The sequence below is a fragment of the Lagopus muta genome, chromosome 5 (assembly GCF_023343835.1).
Source record: "Lagopus muta isolate bLagMut1 chromosome 5, bLagMut1 primary, whole genome shotgun sequence".
Lineage (NCBI taxonomy): Eukaryota > Metazoa > Chordata > Aves > Galliformes > Phasianidae > Lagopus > Lagopus muta.
In genome coordinates this window covers 26041537-26060678 of record NC_064437.1, presented here as the reverse complement: position 1 = coordinate 26060678, position 19142 = coordinate 26041537, and the positions used below count along the sequence as shown (strand labels likewise).

General features: G+C 49.2%; 1 protein-coding gene across 2 annotated transcripts in view; it reads right to left on the bottom strand.

Annotated features, from left to right (window-relative positions):
- The window catches only part of TNR (tenascin R), a 51984-nt gene continuing 32842 nt past the window's right edge, over positions 1 to 19142 (bottom strand). For both annotated transcript variants that reach the window (XM_048944138.1, XM_048944139.1), the window contains 16 exons: positions 18577 to 18846; positions 16877 to 17062; positions 14752 to 14841; positions 14365 to 14628; positions 13474 to 13740; positions 13262 to 13381; positions 12646 to 12789; positions 11879 to 11998; positions 11466 to 11609; positions 10619 to 10749; positions 9555 to 9687; positions 7577 to 7728; positions 6411 to 6507; positions 5528 to 5689; positions 4104 to 4267; positions 1 to 3743 (listed from right to left, as the gene is read on the bottom strand). In XM_048944138.1, the coding sequence (XP_048800095.1) occupies positions 3624 to 3743; positions 4104 to 4267; positions 5528 to 5689; positions 6411 to 6507; positions 7577 to 7728; positions 9555 to 9687; positions 10619 to 10749; positions 11466 to 11609; positions 11879 to 11998; positions 12646 to 12789; positions 13262 to 13381; positions 13474 to 13740; positions 14365 to 14628; positions 14752 to 14841; positions 16877 to 17062; positions 18577 to 18846 (2564 nt within the window). In that variant the 3' untranslated portion in view covers positions 1 to 3623. The remainder of the gene's footprint in view (positions 3744 to 4103; positions 4268 to 5527; positions 5690 to 6410; positions 6508 to 7576; positions 7729 to 9554; positions 9688 to 10618; positions 10750 to 11465; positions 11610 to 11878; positions 11999 to 12645; positions 12790 to 13261; positions 13382 to 13473; positions 13741 to 14364; positions 14629 to 14751; positions 14842 to 16876; positions 17063 to 18576; positions 18847 to 19142) is intronic.

The window sequence follows — 19142 nt, the reverse complement described above, 5'->3', positions numbered from 1 at the left end:
CTCGTTTGGTATCTTTTATTAATGTATAGAAAATGCATTAAAAAAAGGAACTATACATAGCCTAAGAGCGGTCAAGACTAAAAATACTAGTTAACAATGGTTAACAAGCGTCGATCCCATTCTCCCAGCTACGTTTTCATTATGGGGTGGGGGAGGGTTGTTTAATATATTATTTATTTATATTATTTATTTTCTCTCTTTATGCATTTATCTGCTTTCATCTTCCCCTCATTTGGCTGCACTGGTCTGCGTTTGGTTCATCAAAATCTCTCCAAAGGGTTTCGTTGCCTCTGTTCTTCCGTCGCCTTTCTGTGTTGTTTAGTTTTTAGTTTCTGAAGGAGTAAACACAATTGCAGTGTAACACCTGTACATGAGGCTCTGCTTTTTGCTTGGTTGGTTCTATCCCCGTGTCACCATCCCTCTGTCAAACCTCTGACACCTGTATAGCTCTGAGCTGGGCAGGGACATGCCACTCATCCGTGTGGGCTTGCTTGGGTTTGGTGACCTACAGGTGGTTGATTGGTAGAAATGGGGATGGGCTTGGTCCTGGGGCAGAGCCTTTGGTTGGAGAGGGGGGTATAAGCATGGATTAAAGTTTTTTGGGGTGATAACTTTTTGCTGGCAGTATCTGACAGGGTGAAGGCTACTGGGTGCTGCTTGGAGGTGTGTGGTCACCCCAGGGTGTGATGTGCTGGGGTCTGGAAAAGGGAACCCGGCTGGTGTGGAGATGAGATGCTGGGTGGGTGCTGGGGCTCCTGCTGCTCTTCTGCAAGCTGCCTGAACCTCTGCCTCACATGGTGTGAATATTGCTTTGGGAAGGAGCTGAGAGCGCATTTAGACTTGTACTGCGCTTTGTGATGCCCACAGTAAAGCAGCGCAAAGAGGAGGAGCAGAGGTGAAGGCTCTGATGCTCTTGAAGCATCCTCCTGCCAAAACCCAGCTATGTTTGGGGAAGCCCCCACTCCATTATTCCTCCATAAATGCTGCCCTAAGTGTCACTTCACTGAATGCAGCTCTTCCTTTCAGGCCTTCTTGTCTTTGGTCATGCAGTAAAGCAGCATGTGGTGGAAAGGTGGACGTCAGGTGGGAACAGAAACAGAGGGATAACCGCATTGGGAAAGAGGTGAGAGGGTCCCTTGGTGTTTCCTTCTGGTGTTTAGGGTTCAGAAACAAGAGGTGGCTTTGGAAGGCTGTGGAGGTGCTGGAGCATGTGGTCTTCTGCAGGGTGAAGGGCTGACACGCTGCTGGTGCTGTGGGCTTTGGGATGTGACAGCAGCAGGGCAAAGGGGCTCTGACGCATCAGGATGGTGGTGGAAGGAAGCAGAGCTGGTGACATTGAAAGGAGAATTGGGAAGAAGCCAGGTTTTCTGGCTTGTAACAACCCTTTTGTTTTCCTGAAAGAACTTGTTTTGTTTCACTGGAAGATTGAATATTGTCCCCAGGGGTGTCCTTCAGACTTGGCGACAGAGCTGTGTTGGCCAGACCCTCCTGTCCCAGCTGCAGGACCACAGGATGATGGATGTGAGCAGAGAGGGAGGGACGCATATCAGGACATCTACTGTGAGAATAACCAGCCTCTTTGAGGATCTTCTTTTGAGCCTCCTGGAAAAGCAAGGCAGGTTTTGATTTTCTGTTTGTTTTGTGCTTATGAAAACAATTTTCTTGCCTTCCCCTTGATAGCCAGTGTTGAGTTACCATTTTTTTTTTCACTGCCATCTCTTTGTTACACCTGGGTGGAAAAGCAAACAGCTCAGTCCTGAACAGGAGATGAACACCATCCACCACTAACCTCTGTTCCTAGCTGTAACTGCTGTACTATGGCACTTTATTTAGGGTACTTCTTACCTGTAAACTCTTGGTTATGGGGAAAATGTTACTGTGTTGGTCTAGCAGGAGGCCTCTTCAGTTTTAATCAGTCCTGTCTGCTGCTTTTTGGGATCTTTAATGGGGCAGGCTGCTCAGGTGGACTGAGATATTGCCATCAGTGACGCTGCAGAGATCTCAACACGTGCAGCCTCCTGCCTGGCTTGTGCCCCAGCTGCTGGACTCAGCACCAAGCAGTACTTGGTGAGTACTGGTTAAAATCTGATTTGTGACAGCAGGCTGTGAGCTGCCCACCTTGGGGCAGGAACCCATGTCTAATCCTGACCTCGGGGCCAGCTGAGGTTGTGTGCCCAGCATGGACAAAGGGGCTGGATTCCTGCTTAATGCCCTCCTTCAGCTCCGCAGGGTGATGAGTAACGTCAGCAAATCAAGGAGCATGACCATGAAAGAGACACTGGCCTGAATTATAAGCTACTGTAAAGATGCCTTTATGTTGCCATCTGGAAGATGTTTCCTGAGACAAAGCAGCTTCAGTGTGATAAAATCAAAAAGCAATGTTTAGCCTTTGTAATTCTGCCTCAGCTGTGCATCCAGCGATGGGCTGCATTGTCCTGGGACACATGGGTGACAAAGCACTGCATTGAGCAGAGCCTCTGTGGAGTGATGGGTCCATGGTGATGGCCACTGGGGCTCTGTGCAGGTGGCAGCAATGGCAGCAGAGCACAAAAAAGTCTACCTGAGGTGTCCGTTTTCTGTAAGATAAGAGAAATTAAGAATGGGAAGAGTGAATGCGTCTGTTCTTTCAAGGGTCTCCAGGTGCTCCAAAATCTAAATGGGCCAAGCCTTCTTTTGAGGAGGGAAGTAGTTGATTTCCCATGAGAAAGATGGTGATACCAAGGCACTGAGATTTGGGTCCCTCTTATGATGGAAGCATGGAGGGATAGAGAGAAAGCAACAAGCCTTTCTCAGCATGCACTTGTCTTCCCTTGGCTGTGCTGTCATCATCCCCTGCTGCATGCGGGTCCCTGAACATGGCATGACACAACTGCTGGCTTCAGGCTGAGCTCTGGCTGTGTGATGGCTTTTTTGATTGCTGGTCCTTCACTGTGGCTCTTTGGTTTGGGACCAGCAACCGCTGTGAATGACATCATGGTGGCATAAAGAAGTAGCAGAAGAAACGGACCCTAATGATGACTTCAAGACTGAAAGAATTGATCTTTTTTTTAACTCAGTCTATCATCTTCTCTTTTCTTCTCTTTTTCTCTCAAGCTCAGTAACCCAAACACATTGCCATGGGCTTGAAGTGTGACAGCTTGCTTATTGAAGGATGGTGTCTATAGGGACTCAGGGCCTCCCTGCTGAGAAAAGACAGGGATGGGGAGGAGGCCAGGTGTCCCTGGCTGTGCCTTGGGGTAGAAATGATGGCACTAAGGTCCCCTTCTGGGAAGGCTTCTGCCACCAGCCCTGTGACAAAAGTGTCGGACAGGGTTTGCTGGGGATTTCTAGGTCTTTTAACAAAAATATCAAAAAATCTCTCTGTCTCTTTCTCTTTCTTTTCATGTTAAGGGCCAGAGTATGGGGTTAGGGAGACTGGAAATTTGGTATTTCTCTGGGACAGATGCAAAGCAATGAGGTCTTTCTTTCCCCACAGCCTTTGCTTGTGCTGTGGTTCCCTCCAGGACTTGTGAGGGGTAGGTTGCTATCTCAGAGGAGGAGTATTTTTTTTTTCCCCTTTTCATATTATAAAATACAAACAAATGACAGAAAAGGTCAGGTGGTGGGAAGGGAGTTCTGCTGGCTCAGAGCTGTAGGGACCGTCGCTTCCTCCCAGAGATGTTACGGTGGTTGTAAGGTCGCATCTTCATTTCCACGAAGGGGATGGAGAACTCGTGGCCTTTCCAATGGTACCAGTTAATTCCCTGGAAGGAGGAAGAAGTAAAGGGTAAAAGCTTAGGATTTGGGGTAAAGAAAGGCATACACACACACAAAATGAAAGCGTGAGAGGAAGGAAACGAGCTTGGTTGCACAGAGAAACCAGAGGAAAACCCTACTACAGGAAGAGCAAGAAACTCTTCTGCTGCACTGGCTTGCTTGTTTTTCATTTTTTTCCCACTGCCCAAAGGCTCCAAATGAGATCTGATGGATATATTTTGTAGTGTGACCTAAAAGAATGCCATGGCAAATGACCAAGGCAGCCAATGTAAGCGACCCCAGTGCCTCAACCATGCAGCCCAAGCCTGAAGAAATGCTGAAGGGTCTCAGCCCAGCTCTGCCCTTACCTGACTGTGCCTGGACTCTCCGTACTTGCCGTTGAGGTTGGTCCGGTGGCAGTTCTTATACCACCAAGCCCCCTTGTAGGACATGGCACAGTTGGTCACGGCCACGTCGTTGTCCCTGTCCTTGGTGGAGAAGGGACGGCCCTGGTGGTAGGTGAGGGAGTCCCCTGTGGAAAGAGATGCTGTTAAGGGGAATGGACCAACAAGCCTGCTTCTGGCTTGTGTGCCTCAACGCCATCTGGTCTTTCATGAGGAAATTCTGGTGTGTGTGGTAGCCTGTCAGTCAACAGCTCAAAGAGCTGAAGGGTGGTGGGATGGTGTGGGAGTAGCGTTAATTGGGATTGTTCATGGTGGATTAATCTCAGGTCCTCTGCTGTTGGTTCTGGGTCAGTACAGACCATAGGAAATCTTAGGGTTTGGAAGATAAAGTAGCAGTCTGTCATTGTATCTGAATTTCAGTGCTTCAGAAGTGAGCTAAAGCCCTTATTTCTTGGAGCCTAGATCTGCTGCATACCTTCAGGAATTTCCCTCCCTCCTTCCCTTTTGCTAACCAAAGGGACCTTCCCATTCTAGAGGAAACCAAGCATGTTTTTCTTCAACCAAAATGTTTGCCCTTCTTTTCTCCCTCTGGATAAGAGGAATAAGACATGTTATGTCTTATTCCACCAAACCCACCAGCCTGCTCTCCCCTCCCTACTAAGGGAGGAGAAAATCACTTTGGAGGAAAGAAGAGTGCTGCACAAATGCAGCTGCAGAAATGGAAGGCAGAAAACTATACAGTCTAGGACTGCTTTTCTTCCCAAACTGTGCATTGGATGCTTTAATTAGTATTGAAACACACAAGGGTGTTCATGGAAGCTTGCAGTCACTGGACACTTCTACTCCAGCTAGAGGGGCTGTAGCTGTACCCCTATCCCCTTCTTGGGGTAGAGACCCCCATGTTCTCCTTCCTTCCTTACACAGTGGGCAAAGCTCAATGCTGCTGTGTCAGCTGAACCAACAGGTGTGCCTGTGTCCTTACGAAAGTGGCTACCTTTGGTTCTGTACGGGACAAAGTTCTGCAGAGGATTTCAGATTTTTCCATTGCTGTAGGAGAGTGATAAACACACCCTGCAGCACAGCATCAATAGCGAGCTGTGGTGCTGTTCACTGAGATGACACCTCTGGTGGTTGACCTGATTATCTGAACAGCAACGACTCTGATATTTCATATATTATCCCCAATGGAAAATTCTCTCAGTCCCTAGTGAAATTTATCAGCCTGCTTTGCACAGTGAACTGCAGGAAGACAGAAAGGGCTATAGGCTTGCATCTTGCCACTCCAGAAATGCAAGCTTTGATACTGAGATTTCCTTTACAACTTCAGACTGACCGGTCCCAGCATTTCTCTACTGCACCCGAGATACCAGCTAGCCCTGAAACTGTACCAGAAGTGCCATTGTAGTCTCCTATCCGGAGCTTGTAGAGGCTCCGGGAGTCACCGATGGAGAATTTGTCATAGTAAGCATATGCTGCTTCCTGGCCATCCCTCATGTCTATGCGCAGCTCGTAGCGTCCCTGCGATGTGATCTTGTGGATGTTGTCCAAGCCTGGGGATACAAGCAACAAGACACCCGGTGAGATGCAGCACCTGGATCTGCTGTGTCAGCCAACCAGAAAGCTCTGGGCAAGTAAAGTGTTTCTGGGTAATGAAAGCAAGACGAGGCAGTAGAGGGCAGCTTGTGGTTAAGCCTTATCTCTGTTGACACTGATGAGGTCTAAGCTCTCTGTTTTCACTCAAGCTTCACCTCCCCATGGCTCTGAGAGGTGAGTTTGAGTCCCAGTCCCACATTCTGAGCGTCGCCAAAGCAGGGAGTGATAATCTGTGGAGCTCTGGTTCTTCCCATGTTGCACACCCATCATTCAGTTAAGCTGTTTATGAGTCAGAACATACTGCAGGGCTAGCATTGGTTCACACTTGGAGAATGCTCTATTTCGGAGCTTTGATAGGTCTACCGTCACCTCTTTCCTGCTTTGGGCAACTGCCTTGCTGGCTAAGGCCGGTAGAGGTCCTTAAGAAGTTGTGCTGTTAACTGTATTATTCACCAATGCTTTTAGTCATCCAAGAGAAGATGCTGCTCCATGAATGTCCCCAGCCTGGGAGCAGCAAACTTGGGACCTCCACAGCATGCTTTTGTATCACCCAGAAGTGTGAATTTCAAATGCAAAGGGCAGGGAATGAACAAGGGAAGGAAAACAGCCTGGAGAGATTGCAGAAGAGAGGAGCTCATGTTTGACACTTCGGTGTAAGACCAATGATGAAGGTCTTACCCAGCCAAAACTCATCCTCCAAGTTCCCAAAGCCGACCCGGTAATCTGCCCATTTTCGGAAGAAGTCAGTCAGCCCATTCTGCCGCCTTTGGAAGACCTGCAGTGGGGGAAATCAAGGGAAGCTCTGTGAGAAGTGGCTTTAGAACGCACGGCCAGGAGGATACTCTGCCCTGTCATAGTGCCTTTCAGTGGACAAAATGGCAATGACCATCTGGTTAACGTTAATTGCAGCCGTGCCATTTGTTCAGGTGTGGATGGATCAGCTGAATACAAGTTAAAAGATGTGGGCAGCAATGTTACAATAGACCTAGGAGGAAAGATTCAGCCTTCAGACTTCATGCTGTACCCAGTGTGTGGTTTCTCCGGTTTTCTAGAACATGATTCTGTGTTTGCTCGGCTCTTTTGTGATACCCAATGGGATGCTTTGAAGCAGAGTAAGGTGGAGGAAAAATTCTTGGCTGAAAATATAGCTCTTCTAGAACTCAGCATTTAGAGAAAACCTTTTTTTTTTTTCTTTTTTTTTTTTTCCCCCTTCTTGTTTGGGCTATACATCTATTGGAGTTTTATATAATACATGCAATGAGTATTTGAGACAAAAACAATCCAAGTGCCAAAGTATTGTTTCCCTCAGTAGCCAGTACATCTAAGTAAAGACAAGTGGTGATGGTGCAATTCAATAGCAAAACAGAGATCTGCCTCTAAAATGCTCCAGTGTGGATTCCATCTGGGCGATGCCTGACACCCTCCTATTGCAGGCAATGTGAATCATTTCCTATGAAAGCTAGTAGACATTAATTTCATTTCTAGAACAATAAATCAGCTTCAAATTTACTTGCAGATTTTTTCTCTGCAAAAGCACTGCAAACACGTCAAATAAATCAAAGGCCATTTTGCCAAGTGTAACTATTATTACTGGAGTGTGGGCCATTCCCTGTGGTGTGGGAAATGAAGCGAGCAATATTAAGCTGGCGTGGAGCTTGGTTTTGCTGGCAGGATGGGATGGAGTTCCTTAGTGATGGGGACAACGTGCAAGAAGACTGCCATTGGGTGAGCTGGGCAGGGAGTTGTGTGGCTCAGGGTGTTGCTGTCCCCCTTGGAGAGGGCCTCAATTCTATAGGGCTGCTCCGGGAGCTTTGTTGGGGCCAGGGGGTGCCACAGCAACTCACAATCCAGCCCCCGCCGTCCGTGCTCATGTCACAGAACACCTGCACCCGCTGGCTGAGGTCCCCGTTGATGGAGATGGTGTAGACACCGCTCAGTGTATCTCCATTCATCAAGTGCTGGGCACAGTCCTGAGGGTTGGCAAAAACACGGCCACCTACAAAAGAAAAAAAAAAAAAAAAGATCAAAATTTGGGCAGGCAAACAACTTTTCACTGTGCCTCACGCCTTGGTGGTTACAGTCCAGCAAGGATCTAGCTTTGTTTGTATGTCCTGAGTTCTGCAAGGCAGAGGTGACTGTGCATCCGTTGACAGCGTCATAGAATGCAATGGAGTAAATCTGTGCACACATTAATGGATTTCCACACATCCTACATTGGAAAGATGCGTGGTAACGTTGTGGTGAGTGATGCGGAATGTCACACCTTTGGTCGTCTTCCATTTCTGAAACCCTGGGGTTTAAGCTGTCACTGGCATATTTGGACAGCTATGAAAATGCCAAAAACTGTTCTCCTCTTAGGATTGCCAACTCTAAGTAGGTTTTATGACTTTACTGTTTCCAGGGGAGTTCTTCTGATCTGTATCCTTGTGAATGATGTCAGACTTGCAGTGGGCTGATGGTTGAGCAAATGGAGCAGGAATTGGGTCATAGGAAATGTTGGAGATGAGCAGGGTGAGGCCTGTGGCCGTGCTCCATGTGGCCTACATTGAAGACACCTCATTTGGAGGCTGGAGTTGTAGAGAGCCCTAATTGTGAGATCTCAGCAAGACGGGGTTCATGTTCTTTCTCATTTAGTGGAAGAGAGAATTGCATTTTTTCCCCCCATTGCTCAAATGACTGAGTGCAAAGCAGGCAAGGCGCACGTTGGCTTTCAAGAGTGGTTTGAACGAAGACCTTGAGAGAGTGTGAAGGACGTGCCGTGTTCATCTATCCCTACTGCACAGCCCCATAGGAGTGGCAGAGAGTTCTCCCATTGTTTCCTTTTGACCTGAAGACCCAAAATTGTCAAGTTGTCACTTTTTACAAATATTGAAGATCCCCTACTTCTTCCTCTCCCTGCAGAGCGTAGCACCAGTTCTGGTGAGACAGTGTTCACATTTTATAGCATTCAACAATGTAAATTACTTCAAAGGCATCCACTCCAGGCTCCCCTGGGCTCTGTGCAGATTAGTTGTTTCTTAATTCATATTCATATCTTAAAGAACCAAGCAGACCTTGAAAGACATTTCAAACCACTATAAATTATAAATACCGTATCTGTTTCTTCCTTTTGTCCCATCTGTATACAACTCCCTAAGAACGTTATGCAAACATGAAACAAAGAGATGGAGCTATTAATATGTCAGAGGGAACGGAAGAACCCTGGGATGTGTACTGAGAGCATAAAGAAGCAAAACATTTTAAATTAAGACTTTTTTTTTTTCTTCCTTTTCTTTCTCCTTTAGGTGGGGTAGGTTGGGAGAAATGTTTCCTGCTAATGCCTACCTTGAAGCGAGTTAAACTTCTGTTGAGATGCTGTATCAGCTGGCACTGGTGTTTAATGCAGTCAAGGAGCCACATTTTTATTTAATTGAAGTGATGCTCTCATTGCCTGGTGTGAGTTGGTTTTCCCTGCATTCTCCTCTCTGAGAAGCCAGCTATGAGATGCTTTGTCCCTGACTCCTGAGCAGCCTTGAAGATTACACACGTTTTTCCATCACCTGCTGGAATTGCACTGACATAATGCATCCACATAAGAGATGAGAAAAACTAGAGTACCTCATCTATTTTAAAAAAAAGAGCCTTTTTCCATTGGTGTAAATAGTTTCTGTTATCTCTTGAAAGCAGGTGAAGGGACTTTTGCATTTAACCAGGATGGGGAAGTGTATCCACAGCAAACTCAAAGAAAACTCTGTGCATTGAATTGGAAGTGCAGATGGAGGGAATTTCTTTTCAGGGACATGAGTATCATCTTCGCCTGGCCTACCAGGCGTGGGTCCTCACCTGTGGTGAAGGTGGTGGAGATGAAGCTGCTCCGCACGGCGTTTTGGGCAGCCTGCAGGCGCACTGTGTACTCAGTGGTCTCAGAAAGACCCTCCAGGCGGATCCACGTGTCCTCAGCATCCACAATCAGCTCCTGTACGTGGGTAGACACCAAGAGCAACAGATGAGAAAAATGACGGGAGCCTAAAGAGCAAGCGAGAAGGGAAGGGAAGCCACAACTACTGCAGCTCTTGGCTGAGGGTGCTGCATGGCTGCTTACAGTTCTGGGCTAAGTCAGCATGAGGTCCAGCTTTGGGATGGTGCAGTTGAGAGCTCACTGCTTTGGACACTGGAGGCTTAAATGCAGTCTGTGTGCTCTATTTACTGACACTGCTAGGATCTGCACACATTCAGAGTGGGGCATGACAGATTTCCTGAGCATTGCAAGGAGCAAGGCTGGCCAAGCCTGGTTATCAGCCAGCTTTGGCTCCATCAATCCCTGTCATGTTAATTTTTCTGGTCATCAGCCAATGCCACAGAGCATTATATTGAACACCTCTGCAAAGCTGTTATCCTCCGGCTGCTGCAAGCTACCTGCACCAGGAAATGAGATGATTTGCAGTGACATACTTCTGATAGTGTTTGTAGCATTTCCTCCAGACAGACAGATATGGATACACTCGTTAAATAATCAAATATATTGTACTGAGGGACTTATTAGCTGTCTGTACCTACCTTCCTCTTTGCAGGGAGGGCAAATCACCTTTCTAACATCTCTACTTGCTGGAAATTTTTCTCCTGTCTCAACTTGCTTGTGTTTCACGAGTTGTGAATTTTGTCTGTTCCCTCAGACTTCCCCAGGCATACCCTCTTTGCCCAAACTGGCAGATTTTGCCCTAGGCAATCCTTTTCTGCTTTTCCCAATTGATTGTCTAAGGTAAGCTTACTGGAGAGTGTAATATGCCCTTGTTGTCTCCCTGGCCTAATGAGTATCATTCTATTGGTTTTATGGGTTTCTCCTGCTCGTTCCTCCATGGTTGAGTTATCCCTGGACTCAATGAGCCTCTTTTCCCATGAGGACTCACCTTGCGACTTCCATCAGTTGATCTGTAGGTCAGGATGTAGTTCTCGATGTCTCCCACGGGAGGCACCCAGGAGAGCAGTGCACTCCGTCGGGTGACCTCGCTTGCAGTCAGGTTTGTTGGAGGATCCAAAACTGCAGGTTGGATAGGCACAAGGGAAGGCCATGTCCTCACACACAGCCATCCCACCTTCTCTAAGCTGCTCCCTGACTAGCTGGACTAGTATCCAACTCCACAGTCTTGTGCTGCAGCCCAAAATCCATCCTCATCCCCAGTTTCCAGCTCTGATTACCTGTCCCCAGCCTTAAACAGAGCTATGCAAGCCCTCTAAGTGCCATTCAATGCATGCTCTCTGGAATGCATGTGGTATGGAGTCTATCATGCTCCTTGGAATCACAGAATCATGAGGTTTGAAGGGACCACTGGAGGTCATCTAGTCCAACCCCATGCTAAAGCAGGTTCCCTACAGTAGGTCACCCAGGAAAGTGTCCAGGAAGGTTTGAGTATCTCCAGAGAAGGAGACTCCACAACCCAATTTGGTGGCCCCTTCCAGAGCCAGACTATGGCTCTAGGAAAGAAGACCTGGTCAAGGATCTTCTCAGGAAATCGAATCCAAGGGGAGTCAGAGAAAGATGTCATTGGTTGTTGGAAGAGTGATAATGATGGTTAATGCATGCAGTAGTGGTAAACCTGTCCTCATGTTGTGCCTAGCATTGGTATTTGGGTGTCCTTTTAGCAAATGGCCACATCTACATTGATATGTTTGGAACAAGAGCTTAGCATCAGCCTTTCTGTCTTTTCCTGGGGTGGATGGCTGGTTAGGGGTGTGTAGGAGCGGGACTGTACGTACGGGTTGTGAAGTTGGTGCTGATGGTCTGGCTGGTGAGGGGCCCATTGGTGGCATACATGGCAACCGTGTAGGTGGTGCTGGGCTGAAGGCTGGTCAGCTGGTATTCCTGGTTGATTCCATCCACCAGAATTGTTTCTCCTGCAACTGTAAGCCAAAAGATGAGTTAGGGTAGTGCTACGAGGCTGGGTAGTGGTACATGCCATGGGGCCCATGGGATGAGACATGGGGCCTAAGGATGGGGTGCATCTCCACCACCCGCCAGCTACTGCCCTCCCAAGGCACAGGCTCCTTTACTTCTTCCTCCATGGAAGAAACCACCAAGATCCCAGGTTTGGGGTGGGGGAGAGGTGGAGGTGAGCTGAGATGGAGCTCTAGCAAATCTTGCAGCGGAGGGGTGTGGGGTTTCAGCACACCTGCGTGGCGGGTGAGGACGAGGACATAGCTCTCCACATCCATGAGCGGCGGGTTCCACTGCAGCAGTGCCTCGGTGGGGGTGATGTTGGTGGCGGTGACACCCAGCGGGGCATCCATGGCTGCACAGGGGACAGATTTGGAGGGTCAGATGCATTAAGGGACTATGGGCTAGGAGCTGGAAGAGCTTCCTGTGGCCCTGCCTCTCTTTCCAGGCACACGTTTACCTACAGAGGAAATTTTACTGCCCTCGTTGGAGAGTGGCATGTTGTAGCTTGTACTGCTCCACTATCTGGGTTTGCCTTCCACTGTTTGCCTGATACACAGTCTGGGGAGCTAAGGTTTTTTAGGTTTTGAGAAGTCTGGGGATAGCAGAGGGTTTTATTCTTGCAACAGATGATGTTTGTTTCAGGGCTTTGACACATATTTCCCTGGGGATTATTTTTGGAAGCCTGTACTTCCTTTAGGAAAGGTTGTTATGGTTGCCCAGCATCACATCTCTGCCCTCCCTGTGACTGGTACACAGATTTGTCACTCCCTCCATGACAAGCCACGCATATACGGGAAAAGCTTTTCTTAGACATACTTTGAAAGTCCCCAGTGTATCCTCGTGAGTCTCACTCATCATCTCAAGCTCACCTCAGGATGCCATTAAGTTCAGCTTGCTCTTGGCTGTCTGATTGCCAGGAATAGTATGGACTGCCAGCCCTTTCCCAGGACAGGACGTGGCCCAGTTGATCACTGCCTGCCACTGGGAGCCCTTTCCCACCTGTGTATGTGGTGATGGAGGCCACCTCGCTCTCCTCCCGGCCCCGCACACTCTTCACTCCAATCTCGTACTTGGTGGCAGGCTGCAGAAGGCGGATGGTGTACTCGGTGGCATCGCTGCCGATGGCTGTGCTGTCTGTCCTCCCTGCAAGGACAGAGCCAAGAGCTTTGGTGACATGCCTGGCCCTGACCCGAGGTGCGGAGTTTGCCCAGGAGGAGATGGCAATGCCACAACCCAGGGCTGACGCTGGGAACAAATGTGTTCTGTGCCCACGTGTTGACACTCATGTGCCCATCATTCTTACTGACTCGGCCTTTCCAGCATGATAGGCAAAAACTAGGCTCAAGGGTTGGAGAGGAGGGTGCAAGAGGAGAGCAAGGCTTTCTGGGCTGGTTGTGGTTTGGGTCACACAGTGGTGTGGGATTGACCTCTGGCCCTGCTCCCCAACCCCAGCACCTGCTCTTGCACCACATTTTCCAGAAGAAAAGTAAGAGCGAAATGGCCTGAAGCTGTTGGGAAACTGTTGAAGTCCTTTGCTTAACTTAGGACCAGCCCCACACACACCCTGGGGTACAGCATAGCAGGGAGGGACTCTGCACAATGTCTGACCCCTTACCTTCAGCAGCACGGTAGGATATTCTGTAGTGATCAAAGGGAGCAACAGGAGGGCTCCAATAGATGACCATGGAGTCCTGAGTGATGTTGCCCACTCTGAGGTCCTTTGGTGCATCCATCCCTGGTGAGATGAAGCAGAAAGCACAGCTGTGGGAGGCAGGTCCACACCCCCTCCCTCCACCCACCTTCTTGGTGGGGTCTCACACCCAGTACCTGTTGTGATGGAGCCTGTGACAGGCTCAGAGCTGACTGCACCATGGACAGCCACTAGGGACACAAGGTACTCGGTGGATGGCCGCAGACCCGTGAGGCTGGCATGCCTGCGGGTGCCATCAAGAGCCAGCTGCTGTGCTGCCTCCTCATCCCGGGGGCTGTAGGTGAGGACCAGGCGGTCTGCAGGGGGGGACGGATCGCTCCACGTGATGTTCACACTTGAGGATGTCAGCTGGGAGAAGTGCAGCTGCGTGATGGGCCGGACCCCTGAAAGCCATAGAGGGGAGATGCAGCCCCCCACAGTCTGCAGCTCCCAACCTCTTGCTCATACCCAGCATTGTGCACTGTTGCCCACAGAGGATATAAGGGAGGTTGCAAAGCCCCACATGTGGGTGCTCCAGTGGTCTGAATCTCTGCTGGGATCAAGAGGCAGAATAGGAAAGGGGAAGTGGTGTTTTCCTCAGTTCTGACTACAAACATGTTCAATTCCAGCCTCATGGAGGGGACAATCTGATACAATTTGGATGAGCTGTCTGTGCTTCTCAACCATGTTTTTTTTCATCCCAGAGGTGCTTCTCAGGCCCCTCAAGGCCTGGATTCTCCTTTCTGCCAACTCAGAGCACAGAGGACCACATGTTTTCCTACAGAGGCTTCCCTACCTCCTCCTTATGGAAATCATCCAAGCAAACATGTTCAGTGCCGTTATCCAGAAGGGCAGGACGCCCACACTGGTAGGGCCATCACCTTTCTCAGGTCCATGGACCTGCTCTGATGTGGATGGATTGCCCCCAAGCTCTCATCCCCATCCCCGTCTCATGAGTTTTGGTGCTGGGGAATTGGTAACGGGGTAGTGCCCTGTGCTTGGTCCCATCTCCACTTGGTTTTCTTTACCTGTGAAAGCATCCACGGTGGCCTCTAGGCTCTGCTGACGTCCCCTCTCAGCGATGATGGAGATGGTATACTCTGTCCCTGGCTCCAGCTCAGAGAGGGTGAGCTGCGACTCATCACGGGACACTGTCACCTCAGAGGCCATCCCCGAGGCAGGGGTAAAGGTGACACGGTAGTGGTCAATGGGACCCATGGCTTTGGTCCAGGACAGTGAGATGGACGTCTCCGTGGAAGCTGTTACCATGAGGTCTCGGGGGCTATCAAGCTCTGTGAGTTGAATATTACAGATATTTGTTCCCATGCATGGTTTGTGCCATGGAGGTTGTAGGAGCTGGAGGGCCATATGATCTGGCTGTGTTTGGAGGCCAAAAGCGGTGGGGTTAGACTCACCTGTCCTAGCATTCATGGTCGCTGGCACGCTCTGCTGGCTGTCCATCACAGCTGAAATCCCAATGCCATATTCTGTCCCTGGCACCAGATCTGCAAGATTGAGTAAAGCACAGAGAGGTGCATGAGAACAGCATCCAACTTGGTGGTCGTGGAGAGTGACCCCCACCACGGCTGGAGGTAAAGGGGCACTCCTGAGTGCTTCTAGAATCACCAACCTTCCCACAGCTCAGCCACTCCACTGGGTGCTGTAGAAAGCCTTTTGAAAAAGCCCCCAAATGCCTTTGGACAGGGAAGTGGGATTAGTCTAGCTCAGAAATAACCAGTTTTTAAAAGGAGTTACTGAGGTCTGCTGTAATTGCTGGCATCAAGACAGAAATTGTGTGTGAGCGAGAGGGAGCAAAATGAGATGGGAATGATAAAGTAGCTGTGTTTGTTTCCAAAATGATTCAGCTTCAAATATTGTCACAGGGTTGGTGTCGCAAAAAGAAATAAATTACGCAGAGTAAATGAAATGGACATTAACTAGTAAACATACAGCCTAGCTGGGAGCCGACTCAAGCACGTTCCTTGAGGAGGACGTGTCCTGTGGTTCCTCTCACCTGGGGAATGGGAAATGAGCTAATCGAGCTCATTTTGTCTGTGCCTATTACTGGTGGCTGCTCTATCTCCATGGAACATCTCCTGGGTCTTCACTCCTGCTTGGCCTTTGACAGCTTCATTTCTCTCCTCCTCATGCTCTGTTGATCTTTCCCATCAGGTCAGAGAAAGCCATAAGCCTTGCAGCCCAGCCTCTTCTCTCCCATCTCTTGGATAGGGAAAAATCACCAATATTTCTGACAGCTTTGCAAATTCTCATCTTTGAAAAGAGACCTCTGGGGCAGGGCAAGATTTGCTGTATTTTTAAGATTAAATATTCAATAAGCTCTGTTCAGCACCTTTCCTCAACACTTTTCTTAGGGGCAGATGAAGGCTTTTATGCCATGAACCCCACTAAGTCCTCAGCAGCTGGAAATTTGCCCCAACACTCCACACCATGGATGATGAAGCTCTGGAGGAGAAGGCTACAGTGTTTGTGACAAAGATAGAGAGAGGCTGTTTGCAGCTGCTTGCCATCAGCAAAGGCTGTCCTCTCATCTGTCCCCTCCATATCATCCCAAAAGGCAGCAAATATCCTAGAGGACAGAGGACCAGCACCAGAACCCCTATCTCCCATTGTCCTCATCTATCTCCGTCCCACTTCTCCACTCATGAGTGCAGCAGAAACTGTCCCTACTACATTCTTTCTTACACACCACATTTTTCAAGCTAACTGCTCTAAATGTTTTCCTGCCCTCCAGCCTTTCTCATGACTCAGTGCCGCTGTGCCTGTAACTTTGCATTAGACTTTTCCACTGCACACGTTTGTTCCTATAGGTCCATATGGCAGTTGTCTGAGCCTGACACAATATGGGAGAACCTGGTGCCATGCCATACTGAAGATCTAGATAAGTCCCAAGCTCAAAAAATGATATTTTTTTGGTATATAAGTGTTGGGGTTTTTTTTGCCCCCAAAATGCCACCTGAGCTGCAGATCTGGCAGGCAACCAGCTGCAGCTGAAAAAGGAAAATAGATCTTGGATGGCTCTCCATGGTGCTAATACAAAGTGTGTTTGGGGACATTCCTGTTAAGGCTGACAGAGGGATGTGATGGTGCTTGCAGAGCATGGTGGCACCCATGTGCCAGCCTGGACCACAAAATGCTGGAGGGACTTGCTTGGAATTGCCATCCCTGGTTTTGGGTTTACTTTGTGCTGGTGAGGAAAAAGACAAAGAACTTGGGTAGGCCAGCCTATGGAGCATCAGTGTCCCAACAAGGGGGAAAAAAGTAAAAAGAGAAGTAGTGTTTTTCTCTAGATCAACCTGAAGTGTCTTCCTCTCCCCAGTTCTCACTCCAGCCGTTGTTAGCTCTTCATTGGACCCTTGAGGCAGCCCCACCAAAGGACATCACTTGGTTCCCAGCAGAGTATCACCCAGACTCACAGAAGGAGCACTAGGGCAAGCTGATTTGGACTTGCAAGGAGAATGGGGATGAGTGAGAGTAAAGATGAAGATGATGAAGATGACGATGAAGGTAAGGCAGGCATACCTGCAAGAGTGGCCCGGGTGGTGGGGCCAGTGTCCCGTGGCACCAGAACCTCGTGGTAATGCTCTCCAGCCAGAGTGCTGTAGACCACCCTATAGCTGTGTGCCTCTGCCTCGCTGTTGTCCCAGGTGAGCTCGAGGCTGGCGGGGGTCCGTGAGCCCACCCGTAGGTTCTTGGGTGCATCGATCTCTGTCCAACACAAGGAAGAAAGGCATGGTCTCTCTATGGTTGAACTAGATTTCAGAGGTCCTTTCCAGCCTTAATGATTCTATGATTCTGTGTTCTTGCCAATGGGCTCTGGGAGCTGTGGCATGGCTGAGAAGTGGGGAGGGGACACAGGTGGCACATTCTCATGGCTGGGACATCTCTCGCCCCCTGCTCAGAACAGACCTGGAGGTGCCACTCACAGACTCATCAAGACCAGTGCTCTAAAACCATCCAGCACTGGCCTGAACTTCTCCTAGAAGACCTCAAGCATCTCTGCAGATTTATTCATGCTCAGACACTGTCCAGACTGATCAAATGTTTTATTTGTGCTGCAGAGGCTGCATGCCAGACCTGCTCGGATCTGTACCATAGCTGCCTGCGAGGGATGAGTTTGAGCAGGGCAGGATCTGACTGCACAGGAGGTAGGCATTAATTCCTGCTCTGGGTCTGGGCTTAGGAGGGATTTTTATGCTGTCTTTTAGAAATAGAGCAAAGAAGGCCAACTCAGCAAATCAATTGCAATGAACATCTCATTCTTACATATATATCTGCATAGATATATATACACAATTCACACGCTGTGGTTATTGTAAAAGGAGCCTAGTATTCCCCAGTGATGTACATGGCAACTAATTTATATACCATAAAACAGCACTGATATACGCTCTCTACCTACTCCTTTATGGCACGGTAAATTAAACCTGTTAGCTCTCTGCAGGCTTAACATTAATTAAAATTTTACTGACCTGTTAGACTATTCATATAAGATATAAAATAAGATATCCATGTTTTTAACTGGGCTTCTTCCAGCTGCCTGACTGCTGATTTTTCAGGCACTGTGCCTGCCTCAGCTCTCAGTGCTGAGCAAGTATGGGAGCACTGTCTTGAAATCAGACCTCCCTGATGCTCACTGGTCTGTGGGTGGCATTAAGGGTGAAAATTGCTGTTTTGGGGGTGGAATTGTTTAACCTAGAGAAGAGGAGGATGAAGGGAGATCCTATCACCCTCTACAACAACGTGACAAGAGATTGGTTGAATGGAGCCCTGGGTAACTGATCTGATGCCTGATTCAGTGGTTGGCAGCCCTAGAACTAGATGATCTTTGCAGTCCCTTCCAACCCAAGCCATTCTGCCATTCTACAATGCTACGATGATCGCAGTGAAGTGGGTGTTCATCTCTTTTCTTGGGTGATAATTGATAGGACAGGAAGAAATGGCATCAAGTTGCACCAGGGAAGGTTTAGGCTGGGCATTAGGAACAATTTCTTCACGGGGAGGGTAGGCAAGGATTAGAACAGGCTTCCCAGGTCAGTGAGGGAGTCTCCATCCCTGGAGATACTCGAGAGACATGTGGATACGGTGATAAGGAACACGTTAGTGTAGGGCGCTCAGTAGGTCAGGTTGATGGCTGGACCTGGTCTTTCCTGAAGGTCTTTCCCACCCACCCACCACACCACTCTGCAGCATTCAGCCCCCTCGCCGGCTCCTCCAGCTACCTGTGGTGAACTGAGTGAGGGCCGGCTGGCTCTCGTTGGCACCCCGGAGGGCGCTGACAGCGAGGTGGTAGCGGGCGCCGGGCCGCAGGGCCTGCAGGGAGTACTGGCTGAGGGGGGGCTGCAGGCGGAAGGTGGTCCTCCCGCCCTCCCCGTCCGCCAGCCCGTACTTCAGCAGGATGGCGTCCACCCGGGCGCGAGGCGGAGTCCACTCCACAAAGGCCACCGTGTCGGAGATGTCCCGCACCAGGATCTGCGTCGGGCCGTCGATGACTGCAGAGTGTGGGGGAAAGGAGGGGTGGTTAATGGGGGAGAGTTGGATGGGGAAGGGCAGCAGGTATGGGGACATCAAGCTGCCACTCGGCCTTTGGAGCAGCGTGAGTTAGAGGTGGCATGGGCACAAGGCTCGACTCTTCCAACCTAAAGCGCTCACAGGGCTTGGTCATGGTGAGTTCCAGTGCCTTGTTCCAGACCCTCCACTTTCCTGACATATCTCTTGAGCAGAGCATTACGGATACATGCCAGTAACAGATAGAATGAAATTTCTGCCCTTCTCAAGCTGAGTGTTG